Source organism: Daktulosphaira vitifoliae, unplaced genomic scaffold, assembly GCF_025091365.1.
Source record: "Daktulosphaira vitifoliae isolate Bord-2020 unplaced genomic scaffold, ASM2509136v1 Scaffold_116, whole genome shotgun sequence".
Lineage (NCBI taxonomy): Eukaryota > Metazoa > Arthropoda > Insecta > Hemiptera > Phylloxeridae > Daktulosphaira > Daktulosphaira vitifoliae.
Genome location: NW_026099685.1, coordinates 12857 through 34452, shown reverse-complemented (window position 1 = coordinate 34452; position 21596 = coordinate 12857). Strand labels below are relative to the sequence as shown.

At 29.4% G+C, this 21596-nt stretch overlaps 1 protein-coding gene across 1 annotated transcript in view; it reads left to right on the top strand.

Annotated features, from left to right (window-relative positions):
* Window positions 1-732: 732 nt before the first annotated feature.
* The window catches only part of LOC126909094 (CUGBP Elav-like family member 4), a 26522-nt gene continuing 5658 nt past the window's right edge, over window positions 733-21596 (top strand). Inside the window, exons 1-2 of the mRNA XM_050691479.1 lie at window positions 733-1297; window positions 2286-2834. Of these exons, the coding sequence (XP_050547436.1) occupies window positions 2674-2834 (161 nt within the window). The 5' untranslated portion in view covers window positions 733-1297; window positions 2286-2673. The remainder of the gene's footprint in view (window positions 1298-2285; window positions 2835-21596) is intronic.

The window sequence follows — 21596 nt, the reverse complement described above, 5'->3', positions numbered from 1 at the left end:
TTTTAAGAATGAAAAATTAAAGTTTTGGCACAAATGCAATTTATGTAATTTAGTTTCTACGCGATACTCAAGATTTTTTTTTAATCGATGTGTTTTTTATNAGTTTTGGCACAAATGCAATTTATGTAATTTAGTTTCTACGCGATACTCAAGATTTTTTTTTAATCGATGTGTTTTTTATATTAATAACGGGTGTGCAAAAATAAAATGTCGGTCAGAAATAATTAGACAGTTATAACACTTTAAAATTTGCATATAACGCTGTTATCAGACAACGCTCACGCCTATATTTTTCTCATTTATAGTAAAAACATTATTCCGTTTTGTATGACGGCTTGGATTTGTCGGGTTCACTATATCTTTTAGTCTAACGGGTTTAAATAGGTTGAAATTAGGCTAAAGTTTCTTTCCTCTTGGATTCTGAGAGCGTAAACGATACTACGAAAGTCCCAATGGGCCTTGGATCAGTTAGGCAAGTGTAGGTGACCTTCAATTTATTTTAACGAATAAAATTTGTACCAAAATGCATATTATTTAAAAAAATATCGAAAAATTGAACTTAAAAGTATAAATGAAGGGATATATGTTTCTGAAATTAGAATTTTAATTTTAGGTACTTTCAATTCGAGTACTTTTTTTTTATGTATCGTTCACAAAAACTAAATTAGGAATATTATTAATGAGAGGCCTAATAAAAGTGTTATATGTAAATTTTACTACTATAGTTTTTTAGCTACTTCTGCATATTCGTAACAAGTGTAAAAAAAATCGAAAAAATCGTGTGAGAGTTAAACTGCATATGTTCCGCAGTTTCTTAGAATAAAAATTATTACAATCAATATCACCGTAAAACTTTTAAAGTTATATTATCAATATTGTTGCTTAATAGTTTTGCACTTCAATCATCACGTTTCGTGTGTATTATAGTGTGATATTGAAATAGTGCAGGCAAAACTAATTTAAATATCTAATTGCTTTCGTAACACTTATGCATACTAATAAATTCAGGATTCGAATGTAATCCAATGCTTCTATGAACGGATTAAATAAGAATTACAATCTGCAGGATTGGATTTTGAGTTGTGACAGGCGTGGCATTTCATTTGGGTTCTTAATGTTTAGCTGGAACTAATAACTCCGCAATTGGTGAAATTTAATATGGAGCACTTCTTATTTGCAGTAGTAACAGGAATATAATCATAAAAAATAAATGAATCAAAATCCGTTAGTTGCTTCACAATTCAATGAAAGTCAATTATTTTGCTCTCGAGTCAAGTCGAGAGATTTTAGAATTGAAGTATTAATTTAATTTACTTTAAATAACATAGCTTATTAGTTTTATGAGTCAATAATTGGTTTTCGAGTTTGTACACATTTCGTATATAATACACATTTGTATATACTCGTAATAAAATATTTATTGAAAAATAATGACTCGTTAAAAAAAAACATTATTGCAGAGGAAAAAATGTGATATTTATCGTAAGATAAACAAAAAACATAGGATTTAATACTAGATGAAAATATATAGTGTTGTTATGTAAGTTGCACAAGAAGCTCTGACATTTTCTGTGGGAGTTGTTTTAGATTTCTCGAAATTTGTATTGAAATACGAGGCGTCTCGCGAGTGTCCTATGTAAATATATCAATTCAGTCGTGAAAATCTTGACTAAAAGAATTTATTACACATGCTTGCAAATGCAGTATAACAAAGACTATTATTTCGTCTTCTTATTGAACAACGACACGTACTTATTCATCATTATTTCATTTTTATTACTCTGAAAACTAAAACTCTTAGAAGAGAAGAAAACGCGATTGGTAGCGATAAAAAATCGAGCCCCACTAACCCCGTATAAATATATAAACAAATAATACAGTGTCCTCTTTTATAAGGGTTAGCTGGTTGGAACCAATCATATCGAAAGCAATAAAAAACTTTGTTACCAGATTATTATATTTATGACTTTTTTTCCATCCTTAACGCTCTTTTACATTCATTGATTTCCTTTGAGCGGCCGCGTTAAACGAAAAGCTTACTTATTCGTATTAATCAGTTGCACATTAGTTGTTCCTCAGTGCCCATTAGAAACGCTTTGTAAAGTTTCCTACACTCTGTACGACATTTAAACAAGTTTGTACCGTTCAGAGTATAACACAAGATACGCGCAACTGATTTTTTTAACAAAGTTAAGAAATTGCGTTAAGACTTTTGAAATCATGCACATACTAAGTTTTTCATTTTTCAATCATGTAATTCTATATTTCTGTTGTATTATTAACAGGGTACACGTCTGTTACACACTTCACCACGACACGTCAACTATTCAACAGCTACGGACAAGCCGCGCACCCCAAACACAATAATAATATTTCACAATTCACTATAAAAAGTAACGGCTTATTGTGTCGTTCGATTTGTGCGGAAACGCCGGCCGTCCGACCATTTGTTTTGATGTGTTCGCGTTCGCTCTTAACTTAACTAGTGGTTTTCGTATGGGTTATGCTTAAAGTGTGCGATTGTGACTGTTTCTAAGACACGGCCATGGTGCGCTGGCACGTCCGTAGAAAATATTAGCATTGTTTTCTGGCTAAAAGTACCCGACCAGGAGTGGACGCTGTCCGGGCGACAGTGTTGATTGACAGATATTAAAGAATCAAAGGATCATCCACATGCGCCCAGATTGGCCAGCGTCTGGAAACTCAGTCGAAATGTTACACACGCTTAACGCGTTGGCCGCCAAACTGTCACCTACGCAAGCTCAGAATCCAGTAGACAATAACGCTAATAGGATAGCAGCTCTTACAGCATTAAATGGCACCAGTGGAAAAAAGTAAGTTTTTCGTTAAATCTATTTGGAAAGCAGTTTTACATATTTAGAGTTAGAGCATTAGTAATTTTTTATTACAATCATTTTTTCCTATAGCCTTATGTACAAACATTTTTATGTAAATGAATATTTGATTTNAGTAATTTTTTATTACAATAATTTTTTTCTATAGGCTTATTGTACGCACGAAAACATTTTTATGCAAATGAATATTTGATTTTTACGAAACTAATAATTGTTCACTTTTTGTTCTACGACAATAATTACGATTAACCAAAATATGATCAAAGAGTTCAGATTTTGGGTAGTGTTTTTCAACGAAATTATGTTGTAGACGGGTCGACTGAAATTTTTTCAGTAATGAATATTTCTTTTGTCTGCTTAAAGAACAGATTTGACTTCAGGTCAGTGACTATCAAACATGACGTTTAATGTTTAAAAGACTCGAATCCTTTATATTTAGCGAGGGCAAGGTGGTATTTTTAATAACGTGTACTTGTTTTATTTCTTTTGAGATCAATAGGATTTTCATGGCCATAACTTCACATGTATCTTGTTTTGTAAAAATCAAAACACGTTAAATAATTTAACTGGGCGCTATAAAGAATAGACATTATATTGAAATATCTTACAAAAGTGAACTCGAAACGGTTTTTACAATTTAGAGAATAAAATCTGATGAGTTTTGAATTTTTAGACAACGGCATACAGCAAAGTCCAAGTTAATTATTTTTCCCAGTTAAAATCGGTTCATGGGCAAAATTTGAGTTGTTGAATAATGTATTTTTTTATATAGGTTACGAAGTTGGAACACATTTTTTCATTGGACGAGTTGTTTTTCGTATAGTTCCACAAAATGATAGTTATTCTTAATTCATAATTTGAACTCTGATACTTAGAAAATATAGGTTTACTTATAGACTATGCCATTGAATATTTCATGGAATACTTTATAATAACAGGCTTACCCTTGTTAGAGGGTTCCTGAGATAATAATAGACTTTTGATAATAACGATCGTGACTTATGGGTTCCCTATATAATACTCTTCGGTAGGTTTTCATATTCGTGACGAATAAACTTTCAACTATATTTAGACGTTGACTTTAAAAACGACGAGGAATCGGTATAGACAAACGCAGGACGGAGGGAGGGCGAAAGAAGTTAGTCACTATGTGCTTACGTTTCCAGAGAATTGGCATAGAGATTATGAATATGTCATGAGTTTGACCAGCATTGGAAAAACGTTAATATTGAAGTTAACTGAAAGCTACTTTTATATGTTTTTTACAATCGATACTACCTAGGTTTCTATTATTTAAAAGAATAACAAAGTAGGTAGAATAGTACTAAGGCTATTGGAAAATACATCTATTTCGTTATTAGTTTTATTGATTACTTACAAACTACCCTGTTATAAAAAACAACGAAAACAACCTGCGGTATGTGCATACATTTTTAATTTAATAACTATCTCTTTCTAGCGCACGAATATGTTACTTTGTACTAGTTGTGGTCGTTTTTTGATTTTAGACATTTCGATAACACACGCGTGTAACTAAAAATGCACACATTTCTTTGTACTAACTCAATTTTGATAAATCAAAGGAATTAATATTGGCCGCGAAAAATGATAAAATTATTTCGTAGTCGATTTTCAAACTAATTCCGTGGGTTATGTGATGATATATAGTTTTTTGTTGTGATTTTTAACTTAGTTTTAATAATCAAATAATGACGTTTGTATATATCGAAATATTTTACACGTTTAAACTGTAGCTACACAACATTGTAACAAAGTGATATAAAATTGAAACATAAGAATTATCAGGGTTTTTTTTTTTAACTAATTGGAACTATTTAAACACTCATTTGGACAAAACATTTTCCGAATGTTTTGGTTAAATATACACTTGATTGTTTACGTTTCANGTTTTGGTTAAATATACACTTGATTGTTTACTTTTCGTTTAAAGACCGACTGGTTTACTACCTTCTTGCAGTTAAATATTTACGAGTTGTCCATATTGGTGGTTGGATGTAATGTGAAAATGAAATATGCTTTTGTAAATACTGTAAAACGTTTTAAAAGTTCAAACCACTGATGAAATTAACGCAGCGTATTACTAATTTGATTGTTCGCGCTTTGAACTGTCAGCCAAACTATAAGATGTCAATTTAATAGTAAATTTCCTGAAGTGATGACTACAGTGGGCTCCTAATGCGCGTTGCGAGTAACAGTCAAAAATGATTAAAGCGACCAAAAATTGTGTTCCAATGCAGTTGAGTATAAACTTGGACGAGCAGATTGAATTCATTCGATTAAACGATTTAACAGTAAAAGTTAATTTCGAATGGTCAGCGCAGTTTATTTCCCTGGCCACTGCTATGCCGCCGACCTTTGAAAACATGCTATCTAGTTTCTCGGCACTTCAGAGTCGAATTGTGTATTGGTTTTGACTTACGTTTTCCCCTTTAACCAATACCGGCAATTTCATATTATTATACGTCAATTCAAACGTTTTCTACCGGATTCCGCAGTCAACTCAATTACTGAGCATCGTTGCCAGCTTTGTATAGATATACGTACCTGCTACGGATCCAAAAGATTCCGTGCGTTTACACAGCCCGCGAAAAGGTTCCCTTCGTGGAGATTCCGTCGTCGGTCGTTTTCAATGCGGTGGTGCGACTGTTTGTGAGGGTAAAGAAATATCACGCGGGATCATTTAGTACTAATGAATTTACAACTGCCTGTCTATCTAAGTATCGTCAAATATTTGATTCGACCCCGTGGGAATGACACGAGTGTATTCAAAAGCACTTTGGTACGTTTGCCGAAAAAGAAATTATCGCGAAGCCACGAGAACCTATTTGCGCGTCAAAAAGTTTTTACGCGATACGACACAATAAACGACGCCAAAGTAAATACAACAGCATCGGCAAACAATTAGTTTTACTTATAACGGTAATGGGAATTGCTAATGGCAAAAGAAAACATTTAAACTCCCACGCGGTACAATTATTATAAAACTACGGTTGGTTTACTATACTCGCTGCAAAACCCTTTAGCAAATACACTAAGCCAAAAGTTTAATATTCCAAGTTTCGGCGAATACTGTTAATCGTACGCCAAGTTCTCACCTCTTAGAATATGAAACTTTTACTTATGAGAGTATACACAACGCCGAATTTCGGATAAACATCAATGCATCGTGTCAAATAGAAATAATGCATTTTGGGATAGAAGAAATTCTAGAAAATACTCATGCCGTTGTTTACATCGAATAAATAACGAAATTCAATTTTACTTAAAATAAATTGCGTAAACTTCCCACTGAGTAGTTAGGTATTTTGAGTTAACAACTATGCAGGGCGACGTTGTACCATAAACCACACAATTATTCGCAAAATGCAAACAATATTATAAATACATTGTTCGGTTATTTTAGTTGAATATGTTGATTCATCAGCTACTAATCACTTTTAAGCATCATCCCTTAAAACTTATACAGGTGTCGACTTAATTATTTTTTAGTGGAAACATACATGTTTAACTAGCTTTATAGGAATCATTTTATCAAGAAAATGACTGGTCGGTAAACAATTTTGGACCAGTCTTCGAAAGTTAATAATATTTTTATACGCGGGCAGGAGGAGAAAAGCGGCCTAGATATGTCTAATGATAAAATAGTCGTACTCTCCCTTAGTCTATTTTATAAAACCGTCATAACTTCTGAAATTAGGGTCTAAAAGTTTTTATCGACCCGTCATTTGCTTAATTAGATTATTTTCACTTCTATAAGCTAGTTAAAAATGTATGTTTTTATTTTAAAAGGTAAAGTTACACATCTTTATAAGGTATGAAGAATGATGCTTAAAAGTAATTAGTAGGTGATAATTCAATAAATTGATGTAACCAAATAAAATTAAAATATTTTATACATTGTATTTATTTTGCGAGAGTGGCTTGTGATCACTCTGTACGATTTATTCAATTTCTTATAAACAATTTTGAAATAATTTTGTCTCTGTTAAAATAACTTGTTTTAAACTCATTTACAAATATTTAATTAAAACATATGTCCCATGTGTCGTTAGAACTCGTGATGTGCAATTAATCCTTTAGTGTTCAGGTTATTGCTTTTTAATAGTTTTATTCAAAGTGTGTAAGCTGAAAGTTATATATTTTTTAACTTTTCGGTCCCCACGCGATTGCTTTTTTTAATATCTTTGGTTTATAAACCAAAAATAATTGTTAATTACGTTTGGTATTGATTTTTTCAATTAAGTAAATTTTAATACATTTTATTGGTGAAAAATTGAAAAGTTTAGACGTAAATCTGTCAGTGTTTAAATANGTGAAAAATTGGAAAGTTTAGACGTAAATCTGTTAGTGTTTAAATTATATTAGGACATCATTGTCAGGAAAAACCAATTTTACGTCAAAAACACGTTAATTTAATTAATTATTTTTCTAAAGGTTGCAAATAATACATGTACTGTTTACCTATAGTTGAATTTCCTTTTTTTTCTTTCATTTTCCAGTGTTTTTATTGTTAGCCGCAGAATTAATTAATTTTGCTGACCAACACGTTCCAATAGCAAACATTATCAATTTTATACTTACCATTTTATGGTGAGTTAATAAATCGACCGTTTTGAAAGGGTTATGAATATAATTATTTTAAACGCATGCGCAATAACTCAATATTTGTATATTTTCACTTGATCGCCAATGTGTGTGGTTTTCACATTCGGTTTGCACGATGCGTAGTACTTGTCACTCGCACCGATACTGTTCTTGTGAACAGGTAAAAACAGTATTGATGACCAGTAAAATTGCGAGTGCAATAGAATTTAGTTGTGTTTTTATTCTACTCGCAATGTACNTGTTGTGTTTTTACTCTACTCGCAATGTACGGCCACGAGAAATAGTGTTAGCGCTAAAAGGCCGTAATCATTTGATATTGAAATACTGTCATCTACTAGTTCCGTATACTTTGATTATATGTTGCAAGTGTGACGCTGCTTTGTGCTTAACGCGAGTGACAAGTACCAGTATGAGTGATAGTACTAATGACAAGTACTACGCATCGTGTAAGCCAGACAAGAGCGTGTGTAATTTAGGGGAATTTCAAACATGTGGGGTAATATGTGCGTATTGTTTTGCACTTCTGGAAGATATGAATTGGAGTAAGGGTTTTGTGCAATCACCTTTAAGAATTCTAGTGGTTGAAACCGCAAAGGACGTTTTTATTGTTAGGATACGTCTATATTAGTGTTGGTTCAATTCAAATTGTTAGGGAACGCTCACTCTAATAGTTGTTGTTTGCATGCGCTGAGTGACATTTTGGAAGAGCCCAGCTAACATTTTCAACGGTGAAATGTTAACTAAAAACAGTTTCTCATTACTATNTCAACGGTGAAATGTTAGCTAAAAACAGTTTCTCATTACTATTTACTACAATTTGTTAAGTTTACAGAAAGTTAAAATCAACATACATTTTTTAATCTGCGTAGACATTTTATCGTTATTACGTAAATTAATATTCATAAAATGGGCACGTAATCGTTATTAATTATTATTATCAGCTTTTGGCGATTAACTTATTTCTAAGCTATCGTAAATAATCAATAAAAACTCATTTTAATTTATAATCTGTTATATTAATTGCACATTAAAAACATTTTTACGGACAATTGAATTTGTTGTGTCCGTATAGGCAAATGAAGACTTTGTTCATTGCAATTGTCTAAATGCCGAGAAACCAATTTAAAATTCATAAAATATAAAACGATATTTATTTTACGAATTTAATAATTAAAATTTGCATAAAAGAGTTCTGATCCAGTCGAATGATTTAGTATCGGCAACTGTTTTGTCACACGGTTATTCAGTTTCCTCGGAATTCAATGTTTTCGTTATTAGATTACTTTAAAGTTCGAAAAGACAATGGAATTATCAGAAGCAGTACCTTTGAATTTCAAAGTTTTATCATTTTTGTAATATTTCTACGAATCATTTATATTTTAGTTGGCAGAAAATTTCATTCGCACGATAACTTTTTACTTGGAAATAGTAAACACATCGGAATAATTTGATAGTTTTAATTAAAAAGTTAAAAAATAAAAAGTTAAACATACTGGTATTTCGTATGTCATGCATATTCACATTTAAGACAAAAAGGTACTTAAATCTAAAATTAAATGAACATCAGTCCCAGAAAAACATTGGCGTCAAGTTAATCTGATCGGATTTCGCTTGCTCTTAGACTGCGTGTTATTAAGTTCCAGGGAATTAAGAACGACCAACGGCGTTACGTTGTAGTTAAGCGTTTTAGGAAAACAATTAAATTGGTAATTAGAGCGGCTTTGTAATGTAATTGTGCAGGACGGAGAGAGCAGGAACAGGTAAGTTTTAACTAAAATCGGAGGCAAGATTTCAAAGTTACGACGACGTGCGGTCTCTTTTATCTAATTTTCTTTATGACGTGCCTGTTCGTTTAGCTGCGTTACCTCTTCCGCGTTTCAATCGTAACACAATATATTTGTACGATTCTCAAATAACACTTTTCTGCGATCCAAAAAATATCTCAAGTTTGACGAAGTTTATCGGGTCGGTGAATGAATAACGGACAGGCAGCTCTTTTAATAATAATATTGGTGAGCGAGCGATGATCAAAACGGAACAGTCAAAGCTTTGTAGCCGTTTACAGGGTTTGTAATTAAAAGAAGCCTTCTGTAAAGCGCACCGACTGATGTTTTTGTTAATAAATTCATGCGGAAATTATTTCATTAATGAAAATATGGCTGTATTATTATGTATACTATCTGATACTCTGACACGTTTTAATGGCGATTTTGTTTTGAACTCTGTCCCATAAGTTTCGGAGGTAACGGAAAAGTTTTTAATTTAAAATAATCAATAACGGTAGTTTGAATAGGTATAGAATTTCACTGACAAAATTCAGCATACCAATAGTATCGTTTTATATTCTTCACAATCACTGAATTAATGTGGTTGTCCACTTGCTATATTTTTAAACTATTTCCAAGTGCGATCATCAAACCACAATGACAACAGCAAAATTAATTACTCGATTTGTAATTAGCAGAGAACATTCTTAAAATCTTAAAAATAAATTAAATTAATCGATACAATGTATTTTTTTTGAGTTTCAAAATTCCTATGTTAGCTTCTACTGGCATCATAAGCTTTCAAACTTGTTTCCAAATATTTAATACTTAACATATTAATTGTCCATATTATGAAAGTATTATAAACTTATCAAGACAGCTTAAAGCAATAGTAATATAAGTTAGACTTTTTGGATTGACCTTACTATCATATAGCTTATTTTAATTTAATCACTAGCAGCCAAGTTAGAAATTATAATTTTGCTTAGTTTTTACCATATTAAGTTTTTTACACTGGAATTGATATACTAAAATACTGCTTAATTTGAGCATTATTAAACAATAATTTAATAAAAGTTTTCTTATTAAATAATTCAATTTTTGTAAGGATTGACATCTAAAAAATATTCTTGAATAAACAATACTAGTAATTTTTTTGGAGTTCAAAGCTAGATTAAATGAGAGTGCATTGATTGTACAACTTGATTAAATACTTGATAGTTTTTAACTTGACAGTTAAAAAGATATTCAACCTCAATTAGAGAATAATCACTTGACATTAATTTCGAGTGTTTGCAAGACTAGTACAATGANATAATATAATTAAATATAAATATATATTTAATTATATATATTTTTTTAATAATCTTTAAAATCTTAACAAAATACACTTAAAAACGTTTAAAAAAAAAAATTTAGATTTTATTGTTCAATTTGAAAATTTAAAAAAAAAATTATCTCCAGAGTTAAAATTTGATGACAAAGATTTAGTATAAAAAAATAATATGAATAATATGCATACAAAATCAACTAAAATAAATTAACCGATTTTAATTAACAAAAAATTAATTGTTGAAGATTTGTAACAATGTAAGACCAACTAGAAATATGTTATATTCTGTAGGTTATCTTGGTGTGGATTAAGTACCTATGCATTTGCCATTATCTTATCTCTCGGTATTTCATGAATATGTACACAAGCAGGCATACCACGAATGATAAATACACTGAAGTAATCAGTAGTACACTTACTTTAAATCCAAAACGCAGGTTTATATTTTGATAGCATTTGACAATAGAATATTTAAATTACATTTTCATCATCGGTTTTAACCGAGAGAAAACTTATCAACTATAATAGTAACCTGAAACTGTTATTCTGGTAATGAATTATCATTTTATTGTCTCATTAAATGATTAACAAAAGCCCGTAATCTAAATAAAATGTTATTATTTTTTATATTGAATTGTTTTCGTGGGCTATCCTACAATATTTCGACCGACTAGAAATGTCTTTATAGTTCTTTAAAAGTACTCGCAAGTTTTATATAAAGTACATATTTTTACGATTTTGTAAGACTCATCAAAAATATCAAAACTGCATTTTATCACGTGACAGATTTTAACAGCTATTTTAATAACTGTTTTTACGCGGACCTGATTCAGTTGATTTTAAACCGAAGTAAAATAAAAATCGTTGCTTGCAGTGTTTTGATTTTTTTAAAATATCTAACTTTGTAATTTGTAATAAATTTTGAACGCAAATTTTTATTAGAATAATTTTATGTACGAATTATTGAAAAGCATTAAAATATGTTCAGTAAGCATTGCCAAAAAGCAGTATACTAATATTTCTGCTCGAGATAAAAAATAGAAGACAATGAGTGTGTTTTACTGTCATATTTCTAATATTGTATTATGTAATAGCTTTGCGCAAGACAAATTTCTTTAATTGCCATATCGCTTAACTTTCAATTGTACTAGTTATCTGTTTAATTAAAAGAAACTAAATAGTTTGTTGGCACTGTCCAAACTCAAAAGTGTGGACAATATATTGTTGGGGTCACATACAAAAAAAAAAAATCGACAATAAATTTACCGTCATATTAAATCCATTATATTTAAAAATAATTATTTAAATCAAACAACTCTTGCGTATGATCAAATCGTTTGAGTTGTCGTCAAATAAAATGTCTAAATAAATATTTGAAACGATTAAGTAATATTAAATTGTTTGCAACAATTGTTGTCATTTTAAAAATATTTTACCAAAATACGTTTAGTCGTAGATGAGTATAAAAAATTCTTTTCCTAATTTTCTACATCGCTTATTTATCTGTGTTTTTACTTTGTACCCTCGTGTCTCGTTACAAGAGACACCATATGTAAAAAACTCAAGCGACGTTCGCTACTATTTACTACACGTTTTCAAGTCGTTATTATAAAAGTTATGTATACGGTTCGCGCGATGCACAAATTTTTTACCATTATGTTCAATGTACAGCGCGTATACTGCACAAGCAAATTACTTTTTTTATGTTTTATTTTGCAATTGTATAGAACAGGCTTGTATTTAGAATAAAGACGTTTTACGGTTTAATCTTAGCTTGTGAAGGCCGCCGTGACCCGACTAATTAATAATAACACGCGGTAGGGATTTTAATAAAAGCTCCCAGTACAGTGTTCTGTAAATTAGTGATAATCGACCCGACCACGTCGTACGCAGCCAATTGGCAACCGATGGTTACATCAAAGTAGGACATTTTACTTTCAGTGCGATTTTTTTAATCTTTGCGAATATTCTTCTTCCGTAAAATTACCTTTGCAAAGATTATTTTTATACTAGACTGCCGTTTTTTCATTACTCTGTGCGAACCGAGGAAAAAAAACACATCATTAATATTAAAATGTTTCAAATCGCCTTTTACTGAAACTATTATAACTATTATTATTTTTCTTTGTCTTAATACTTGCGGTTTTGGCTCATATTTTGTGATTTAAAAAAAGTCACATCGCGTTTTGTTAAGGTTAGTGTACGAGCCAAAAACAACTACACGAAAGAAACTGGAATGTTTGTTTTTACGTTCAAACCGAAAGATTAATAATTTTTCGGTTTCGCAGGTATTTTATATTACCCAATAAACGTTGAGTCACATAAAATTCAATATATAAAATTCAACCGATATTTCACGCTAACAAGAAGTATAATGTCGAATGACTTACACTCGTTGTGTTAAAAGAAAAAAATGTGACGTTTCTATGAGTGTAATTCAAATGTGAACAATTGAATTTGTGCAAAGGGTAATAATTAAAAGCGAATATTTCTTTTGACGTGGGCGGTGTTATTGATTCTTTTCATGCAGATTTGAAAAACCGTATTAAAATTTTTTACTTATGTGTTATTTCCATTCGAGTAACTTAAGATAACTTTTGTTAATTTGTTTTTTATTTTTCATTCTTTCGAAAAAGACTTAAAACGTCAATTGTGTGATTTTGTTCTAATCGGAATCGAATTCAATACTTACTTTTTGATACTTTTATCTTAAAGAAATGTAATAAAACCATTTTTACTCGTTGAAGAACTGTAGATTTTTTTGTACTTTTAAAATATCTCCGGTAAAAAAAAAAAACAAAAATTATTATACTGTTGTTATAATAAATACTCGACATATTTAAATATTTGCATTTATTCTGATTTTTATTTTTATACTTTTTTGTACAATCCAACTGAATTATTGTAAAAATAAAATATATTAATAAATTAAAATCAATACATTATTGATATATATGTATTTATACTGAAACTTGTTATAAATATTATTTAAGCTTACTTACTTTTGATTAGTGCGCGATGAGTTCTCATTTTTGAAATAAAACAATATTTAATGTGGTTATTAATTTTTTTAAACTCAAAAACAATGTTTTATTAAAAATCGAGTTGGAATATTGAATTTTAGTTTTGGTTAGGTGTACCAATTTGTAACCGTCTTTGTTAAAACACTTAATTATGTCACTACAATATAAAAAAAAAAACAAAATATAAATAAAATAAGATTTTTACGTGAATATTTAATACTATGATAATATCAAATGTGTACGTAAATGCTTATTTTATTTTTAATAGATTCGAATTTTTTGTTTATATTTCCCTCTTTTACTAAGTGAAATTATTGCTGATTTGATTCTTATGATTACTTTACTATTCGCATGCTCGTTAGTTTCTATTAGACTCATCATTCTCGGGAAATGACTAGATTTCATTTGTCGACGTTGTGTGATTAAGATCTGATTTGTTAACTTTTCTGATCACATTGCATATTTTTATGTTGTGCAACTATCGAGCATTGTTCTCGTTGATTAGTTTAAGACAAATACAGTAAAAACTTTATACGGTGTTCTATGTTTTGTTGTTACCTCGACAGTTTATATTTTAATGAATTGATATAGTTTTAGGAAATAATTATCTAATGTTACATAAAAACATTAACTATAGTAATGTTATTCGATTTACTTAAGTTATTAACTTGTTAATAATAAAAATATTTTTAAATATAATAATAGAATATAATTTATTACACTTTCAAGGCTGATATTGGTCGCCGTGTATGTTGATGACGTGTGTTTCTTTAGGAACATCGAAAGAAAATAAAATTTCAAGATGTCACCAATGATTAATTATGCTTTAAGTAATTGATTTCTAAATAGTTAGTGAACAAATTTTGCTCTCTGTAGTTTTTACGAGGTGTTTTATTCGGACGAAAAACATTGTTAAACTGTCTTGGTTGTAAATCGAGTAGATNGTCTTGGTTGAAAATCGAGTAGATCGTCCACGTTGTTATTGTCTAATTGATTAGGAATTATACACACCGGAAAAATCAGCATGGTCATTAAGTGGGGGCGATGGGTTTATAATTAGCGTCATAACTGTAGCAAAAGCGGCTATGGATGATGTTATGTCACGTAAAAAAATTAAAAATCTTTTAAAAATACGCGCATGAACCGGACGAGCACACCCAATAGAGTTTATTTCTGTTTTCCGCTTTGGCGAGTGACCAAATATTTTTTTTTCTTGTCATCGACGCCTCGATTTTCAGTCATAAAGTCTCATGCTGATTGCAATGATTGAACAAAAATGTAGTTCCATGTTGTAAACAAAAATCGCTTTTGTTTATTTCTCACGCTTTGTGTATAGACAAATCGTTGTTGCGTTCAGTTTGTATTTTGTCGATACATTGAAAATATAGTTTTACATTTATGTGAAGTATTAAAATTACACATATTATTTACATTATTTGACTCGTGTATTTATACAACCATAATGTTATTCAGACAGCAAAATAACTTTTATCTATGAGACGGCTTTTTTAATTCACCGAACTTATTTAACATAAGTACTTTTAGCGTAATATTGGAACATTTTTTTAAGCCCATTAAAGGCCATACCGGCCTGTCCCAAAGTAGGAAGTTTCTCAACCATTGATACTACATGACTGGTGGTTAGTCCGTTGCCGANTTCTCAACCATTGATACTACAGGACTGGTGGTTAGTCCGTTGCCGAAGTACAGTAACTTATTTAGAACTAAGTTTATCCAACAAGTTCAATAACTATTATCTAACATAAGTTATTATTATAACTACCGCATATATTTATAAATAAAACAGACGGATATTATTAAATAAATTAAAAAAAGAGTTTTTGAAATAATCTGACATTATAAAATAAGCTAAGAAATATTTATTTTATACAGTGTTGTATGAAACGTATTAAATGCATTCCAGTCATATTTTTATTTTTAAATGTTTAACATTTTTAATTTTGCTATGTTGGTTAAGTTAAAATTGAAAAATGTAAGAAAAACTATACTTTAGTCCATACCATTAAGTTTTTGTTCAAGTTTTAAAAGAGATATTATACATTTTGACTGTTTAAAAGCTGCATTTATCAAAACTTTTTTCTGTTGTACATTCATACTCGACTTAAACTCAAAAATACAATATCGTTTACAAAGTAAAACTAAAATAATTTTCACTTTTAACTTAGCCATAAGTTAAACAATCAGATTGTTTAAAAATTATTACGACAAAAATTCACATTGTTCGACGACTCGAGTTTCAAAACACATTAAATGTTACAAATATTAATTCAATAAAAGATTCAGCCATGCAAAAAAAAGTGTTCAATACAATGCTGTAGAGCTGCATAAAAAAATGACGTTTTACATTTTATTATTGAATAATAAAAGATATTTTAGGTAAAAAGTGGATTTTATTGACATAAAAAATAGTTGTTCATGTCGAAAATGAAAAAAAATATGTTTTTGGTTTTTAATTCATTTTATTCAAATTAAAACTTATAAGTTTTAATTTGAATTTTAAAAGTTTTCGTGATTTTTTTGAGTTATTATCATTGCGAGGTTGAAAACTTCTTTTTGTACAGGGCATATTAGGTTCATTATCATATTTTAAAAGTACAAATGGCAATAATTTCATGTTAAAATTGTAATTTTAATATGATTGTTAAATATTTGAAAACATGCTATCGTAAAAATACAGACTAGATAAGTTTGACATTTTTTTTATTAAAAACTTTCTGTTTTATTTTAAAATGACATGAAACCGTCGTTTATTGTGTGTTTTTAGTAATTTTTAATATTTTTACATTATTTCATAAGTACAAATCGCACATTATTACAACATAAATTGAAAAAATATTCAATCATTATTACAAGATGAGTAAAATAAAGTCAATTTTGATGATTTGAAATTATACTTGTATTTGATCGTTAGCTTAAGCAGGAATGATCAATAAATATGTTTTAATTAAAAATATTATTCTAAATAATATATGTAATAATACTTAACAAGTAGAATGTATTATATGCAGTATATCAATTCGAATAACTCTTGAAAAATTAAAATTTGAGGGTCGTGAGTACGAACCGCGTTGTCGACACAGCCGCCGTGCATTGATAGTCGATCATAGAAAATATACCCAAAATCTTGTGAGATAAAGAGGCACGGCATTAGAACCCAATCTGTCGTAGAGACATACCTCATTACTAGGGCACCGAGCACTTACGGTTTAGATACATTCCCTTTGAGGTCGATGATGTGATGTGCGGCTAAGGAAAGCCCAAGGACGTGTCATTTTTCCACCTATTAATAAGCCTTTGAATATATGAATGGACACCAGCTTTAATTATACCCTTTTAGTATTCATAAATGTTCCACATCAGTCTATGTTCGTGTTATTTTTTCGAACTTGACATGCTTCAGAGGTTGCTCTCTTTCGCGTGTTACCGAGCCAAAGATCTTGACTAAGCCAACGATGGACGGGACGGGTGTTACTGGCGGCTTGCACCAGAGACCAGACACTACCAATGAGAAAATCACAAGAAAAATTTCTGACTTTCTGGGAATCGAACCCGCGACCCTTTGCGTCAGAACATACGTTTTTACTCACTAGGCTAGGCCGCCCCCAAGTATTTATTATTCATAATTAAAAAAACTCCAATGAAGCAGATTAATTACGTCGTCGTAGATACAAAACACATTTTCAATATAGTTTAGGTCTTATCAGTTTATTTAATTTCAGAGCACTTTTATTCCGAATAATTGACATTTTAAAGTGTATCAGCTTATAAATAGTAAAGTATGACGAGTCTCTTGAATTAAGAAATTGTAATAAAGATATACATATTTCTTGATGTTATTAGTGTAGTTGTATGTTTAAGTTTTCTTTTGTTTTGAGTTGATATTACGCATGTTAGTATTTTCTTAAATTTTTGTTATGTTTTCTGCTGGGGCCGGTCCTAATACAATATGTTATTGAACACGGATTGTTTTTCATAAGAATGCAGTGTTTTTAATGTATTAACTGATTTAATTCGTGTTTCTTTCGATAGACATCTAAAAAAGTTTCCTATAAAAATGTTTGTGCCTAATCATTATTATGAAAATTATTTCCACATTTTTGTTAGTTCAAGTTACAAAATGACTGATAATGGAAATCGAGAGCTGCTTAATTTCCAGAGATAACATAATGTTCGTAAACAAGTGACACCTTATTGCATAAGAATGACACGCGCTATTAACTTTTGACGCTATAAATGTAAATGAGCGAAACTATTTTTTATCCATAAAAAAAAAAAGAATGTTTACGACGGTTTAGTGTTTGATATTATAAAACTCTGACCTATTTGAACAGACTTTACTTTATATTTCATTACTGTTTGATAATACGCACAAGCTCAGGCGGCTAAAGTTTTTTTCCGGCGAAAAGCGCACTGTTATGGCGCGTAAATTGATTTGGATACTTTGGGGGGCAAGTCGGCTGAGTGTAATTTATGGCGGCAAGACATGCGATCGTGTCGAAAGTCCCGCGGATTGACACTAGTACAATACAACAGTACGTTAAGCCCCAACTGCCTGAGAAGAATAAAACTGCCGCCGATGTTCGGTAACGATTTTAATGACATCTAACCACCGGCATTCCCTTAAATTATTGTCGTTTCCTTTGAATAAGCGCATTAATAGAAGTACATAGGGTGCGGACAGCGTGCATGCTTTATGGCATAATAGTACAACTTGGAAGTCAACCACACGTTTGAGCAGTTCAAGCACAATGTCTGACTTCCTTTGGCGTTTTCTGTCGAGTAATAACCATATAATTCCCTCGTTATAATGGCGTAATTGTTCAATTTTAATATCTCATTTGCCCCGCGACAGCGTCAAGTGTTAATAATGTGTTTTACCAAATACGGACGATTTAACCGAAAATCTTCAAAATCCGACGATGCATTTAGACTATTTTTGCTTAAATGAAATGCTAATTTTTCCAATTTTTGGTGAAAAAATTGTTTATTGTGTGACCGCGTTTCGATGACGAGCGTGATCGGAATAATAATGACGTTATTTTCTAAAAAAAAAAAAAAATCCAAGCGCTTCTTATATTAAATTTGGTATAATTCATACTAATAAATCGACCGTAAAAATATTTCTCAATACTTTTTTCGTTTTTATATACGTTTATTTTTCTAACGACACACTGAGATTTTTTTTAGTATAATATCGTCTATAAAGTGATTGATTAACTATGTATCACGCAATAATCTTTAAAATATTAAATATAATATAATTTTTTCTTTGTAGAGGTTAATAGTGTTTAACTTTCTATAATTCCCCCAAAAAAATTCTTATCTCCCTTTTTTCCTCGTAAAATATTATCCACTTTAATTTTATAAATGGAAACATAAATGTTAAAACAACTTACAGACTAGAAAATGATATATCTAATAAAATGACTGGTTAATAACAATCTTTGGACTAGTATTTTATTATTTTTATGCTATTGCCTGAGGCGTAGTTAATCAATCACATTGTACTTAAGGAGTAAAATTGAATCATTAATTATTGGGTAAATATTGAATAATGTTCAATTTTAAATGAAGTATAAAACCATTTTGTTTAAATTTTTGTCATACTTAATATTTTGAAGTAAACACGAAAAATACAAAGAAAACAAATACACTAAATAATTTCAAAACGATTTTATTAATGAACCATTAGTATGCGTACTGGCAAAATCATCATGATCCAAGAAGTTTTTTTTACTTGAAATTATGTTAATTTTTTGTTGAATATACTTTAAGGAGTATGGCATCAAAAAAAAAAACATAAAACATTTGTATAAACGAATTTAAACCAAAGAATTATTCTATCTTCTTAATTCTGTGGTTAATTTATTTATAAGTGCACATTAAGCATTAAGATTCATTTTATTCCAAATTTTTATTTAAATACAATTTACGCATAAAATAATAACCAATAATACTGGTCTTTAACAGTAATTTATAATTATCAAGCTATAATGTTTTCATAATAAAAGCTAATAATAAAAAAAACAATAATTTTTATTTATTTTATACAATGACAATAAAATATTATCTGTTGTATTTTGTACATCGTGAAGTATCGATTTTGTGATTTAAATACAGAAAAACATAAATTGAGTTTCTATTGTATAAAATAACATTTTCAATTATACTACATCTTTAGACTACTAGGAAAAAACAAAATACGGAATGGTAAAATAGAAATATCTTGTTTTTTAACGGGCACTAGCCATGAATACCAACGAGTTTTAAAGGAAAAAACTTTTCATTTAGGGTATTGTGTAACTTGTAAATAGGTAATTTTAGTTTGTCCAACAATAGCAATGACAGAAAACTAATAATTTTTATCGGAAATATGGGTAACTTGGTAGTTTTCAGAAGAAAACTTAAATCTATTTTTACGTGACGTGCATGACTGTATTTCGAAATGACCGCTGTTACAAAAAAACTATCTGAAAGGGACAGTGTTTGGGGTGCATAAGAACCAAATTATGTTACAATATGATTTTTTTGTTTTTCATTCAATAAATCAAAAAACTCCGCTTAAAGTTGATCGGTCGAAATATGTTATCATATTATCAACGGTCACTACTGTAGTAACTTTACCAAACTTACATTCATATGTAACAAATGTTTCTGAAGAAACAATACTCTTACTTCTATAATATGGAGCTACGAGTAAACAATATATGTGAAAATCTTACATTCAGAGATTTTTAAATGCATAGGGTAATGTATTATATTACATTTTACATTGACAACAAAACACTCAGACAATGTTCAAATATATCATTTATTTAAAAATGAGTTTGTCGATCAGGTAACATAAATAAATTTGTATAATAAATTTAAATTTCTAAAAAATTGAGTTTCTGAAAGACTTACTAAAACTAAAATTATAATCTCAACTTTCATCAATTAAAAATACTGCCTGCAGTTTCTGTTTTAATTTTTATTTTGTATCTTATTTCATGAAAAAATTTAGCTTAAAATAAAGTTTACAAATGTAAATGTTAACTTTACAGAAAAAATTATACTCACCGTTATGCAAATGTGATATTTAATTAATGAATTGCTTTAAAGATTTGCAACGTTTAAAACGATGATAGTAATTATTGTCATGTTGTAAAAATAAAAATAATTTCTTCTAAACTTCTTGGAGGATTAAAGTTACACTTTAATTTTATAGTTTTTGGTTTAATTAACATCAGCAAATTTGCATTCGCTACTAAAAATTCACTTTAATTATCGCCATACTAAAATAATAAAAGTTCTAATGAAAGTTGTTCTTTATTCATTTTTCACCTTGTTTTCAAATGACTCAATATAATTTAATGATAGAAACTTGAGTAAACATTTGTTTTTACATAATAGAGGGTACGGCGAAGACCCCATATAAAGTAGAAATATTGTACCTAATTATAAGTTATTTGATGTTACGTTAAATGACTCATCGGGCAAACAATTAAAATAATATAAACATTTTTACTCAAAGAATAGTTAAAATAGCTTAAAGATATAAAATATAAAATAAATGATTTTTATTAGCTAGATGTACATTAAAAATGTTATTAAAAAGAAGTATTCATGTGCTGATAGAGAAAAAATTATAGTTTCCTATGCCATTAATTGTTTATTGTTACATTGGAACAAAAGAAATCAATGTTTATACATTAAATTATCAATTTTTTTTTTTTTTACTTTAAATTTTATAAAATCATTTTTTTTTTTTTATCTAAATACTCAGACAATAAGATATTTTTTGTTATGTCAGATAAAGAAACCAAATTTTAAATTAATTAAAGTCTCAATAAAAGTCACTAAAAATTCAATAAAGACATATAATTTGTTGCATTTCGTTTGGTGTTTTTCATAATTTTTTTAGCCAAATTATTTGTATCAAATTGTATTGTTTTTAAAAATATTTTTAAGCTGTTTAAGGTATGATAAAATA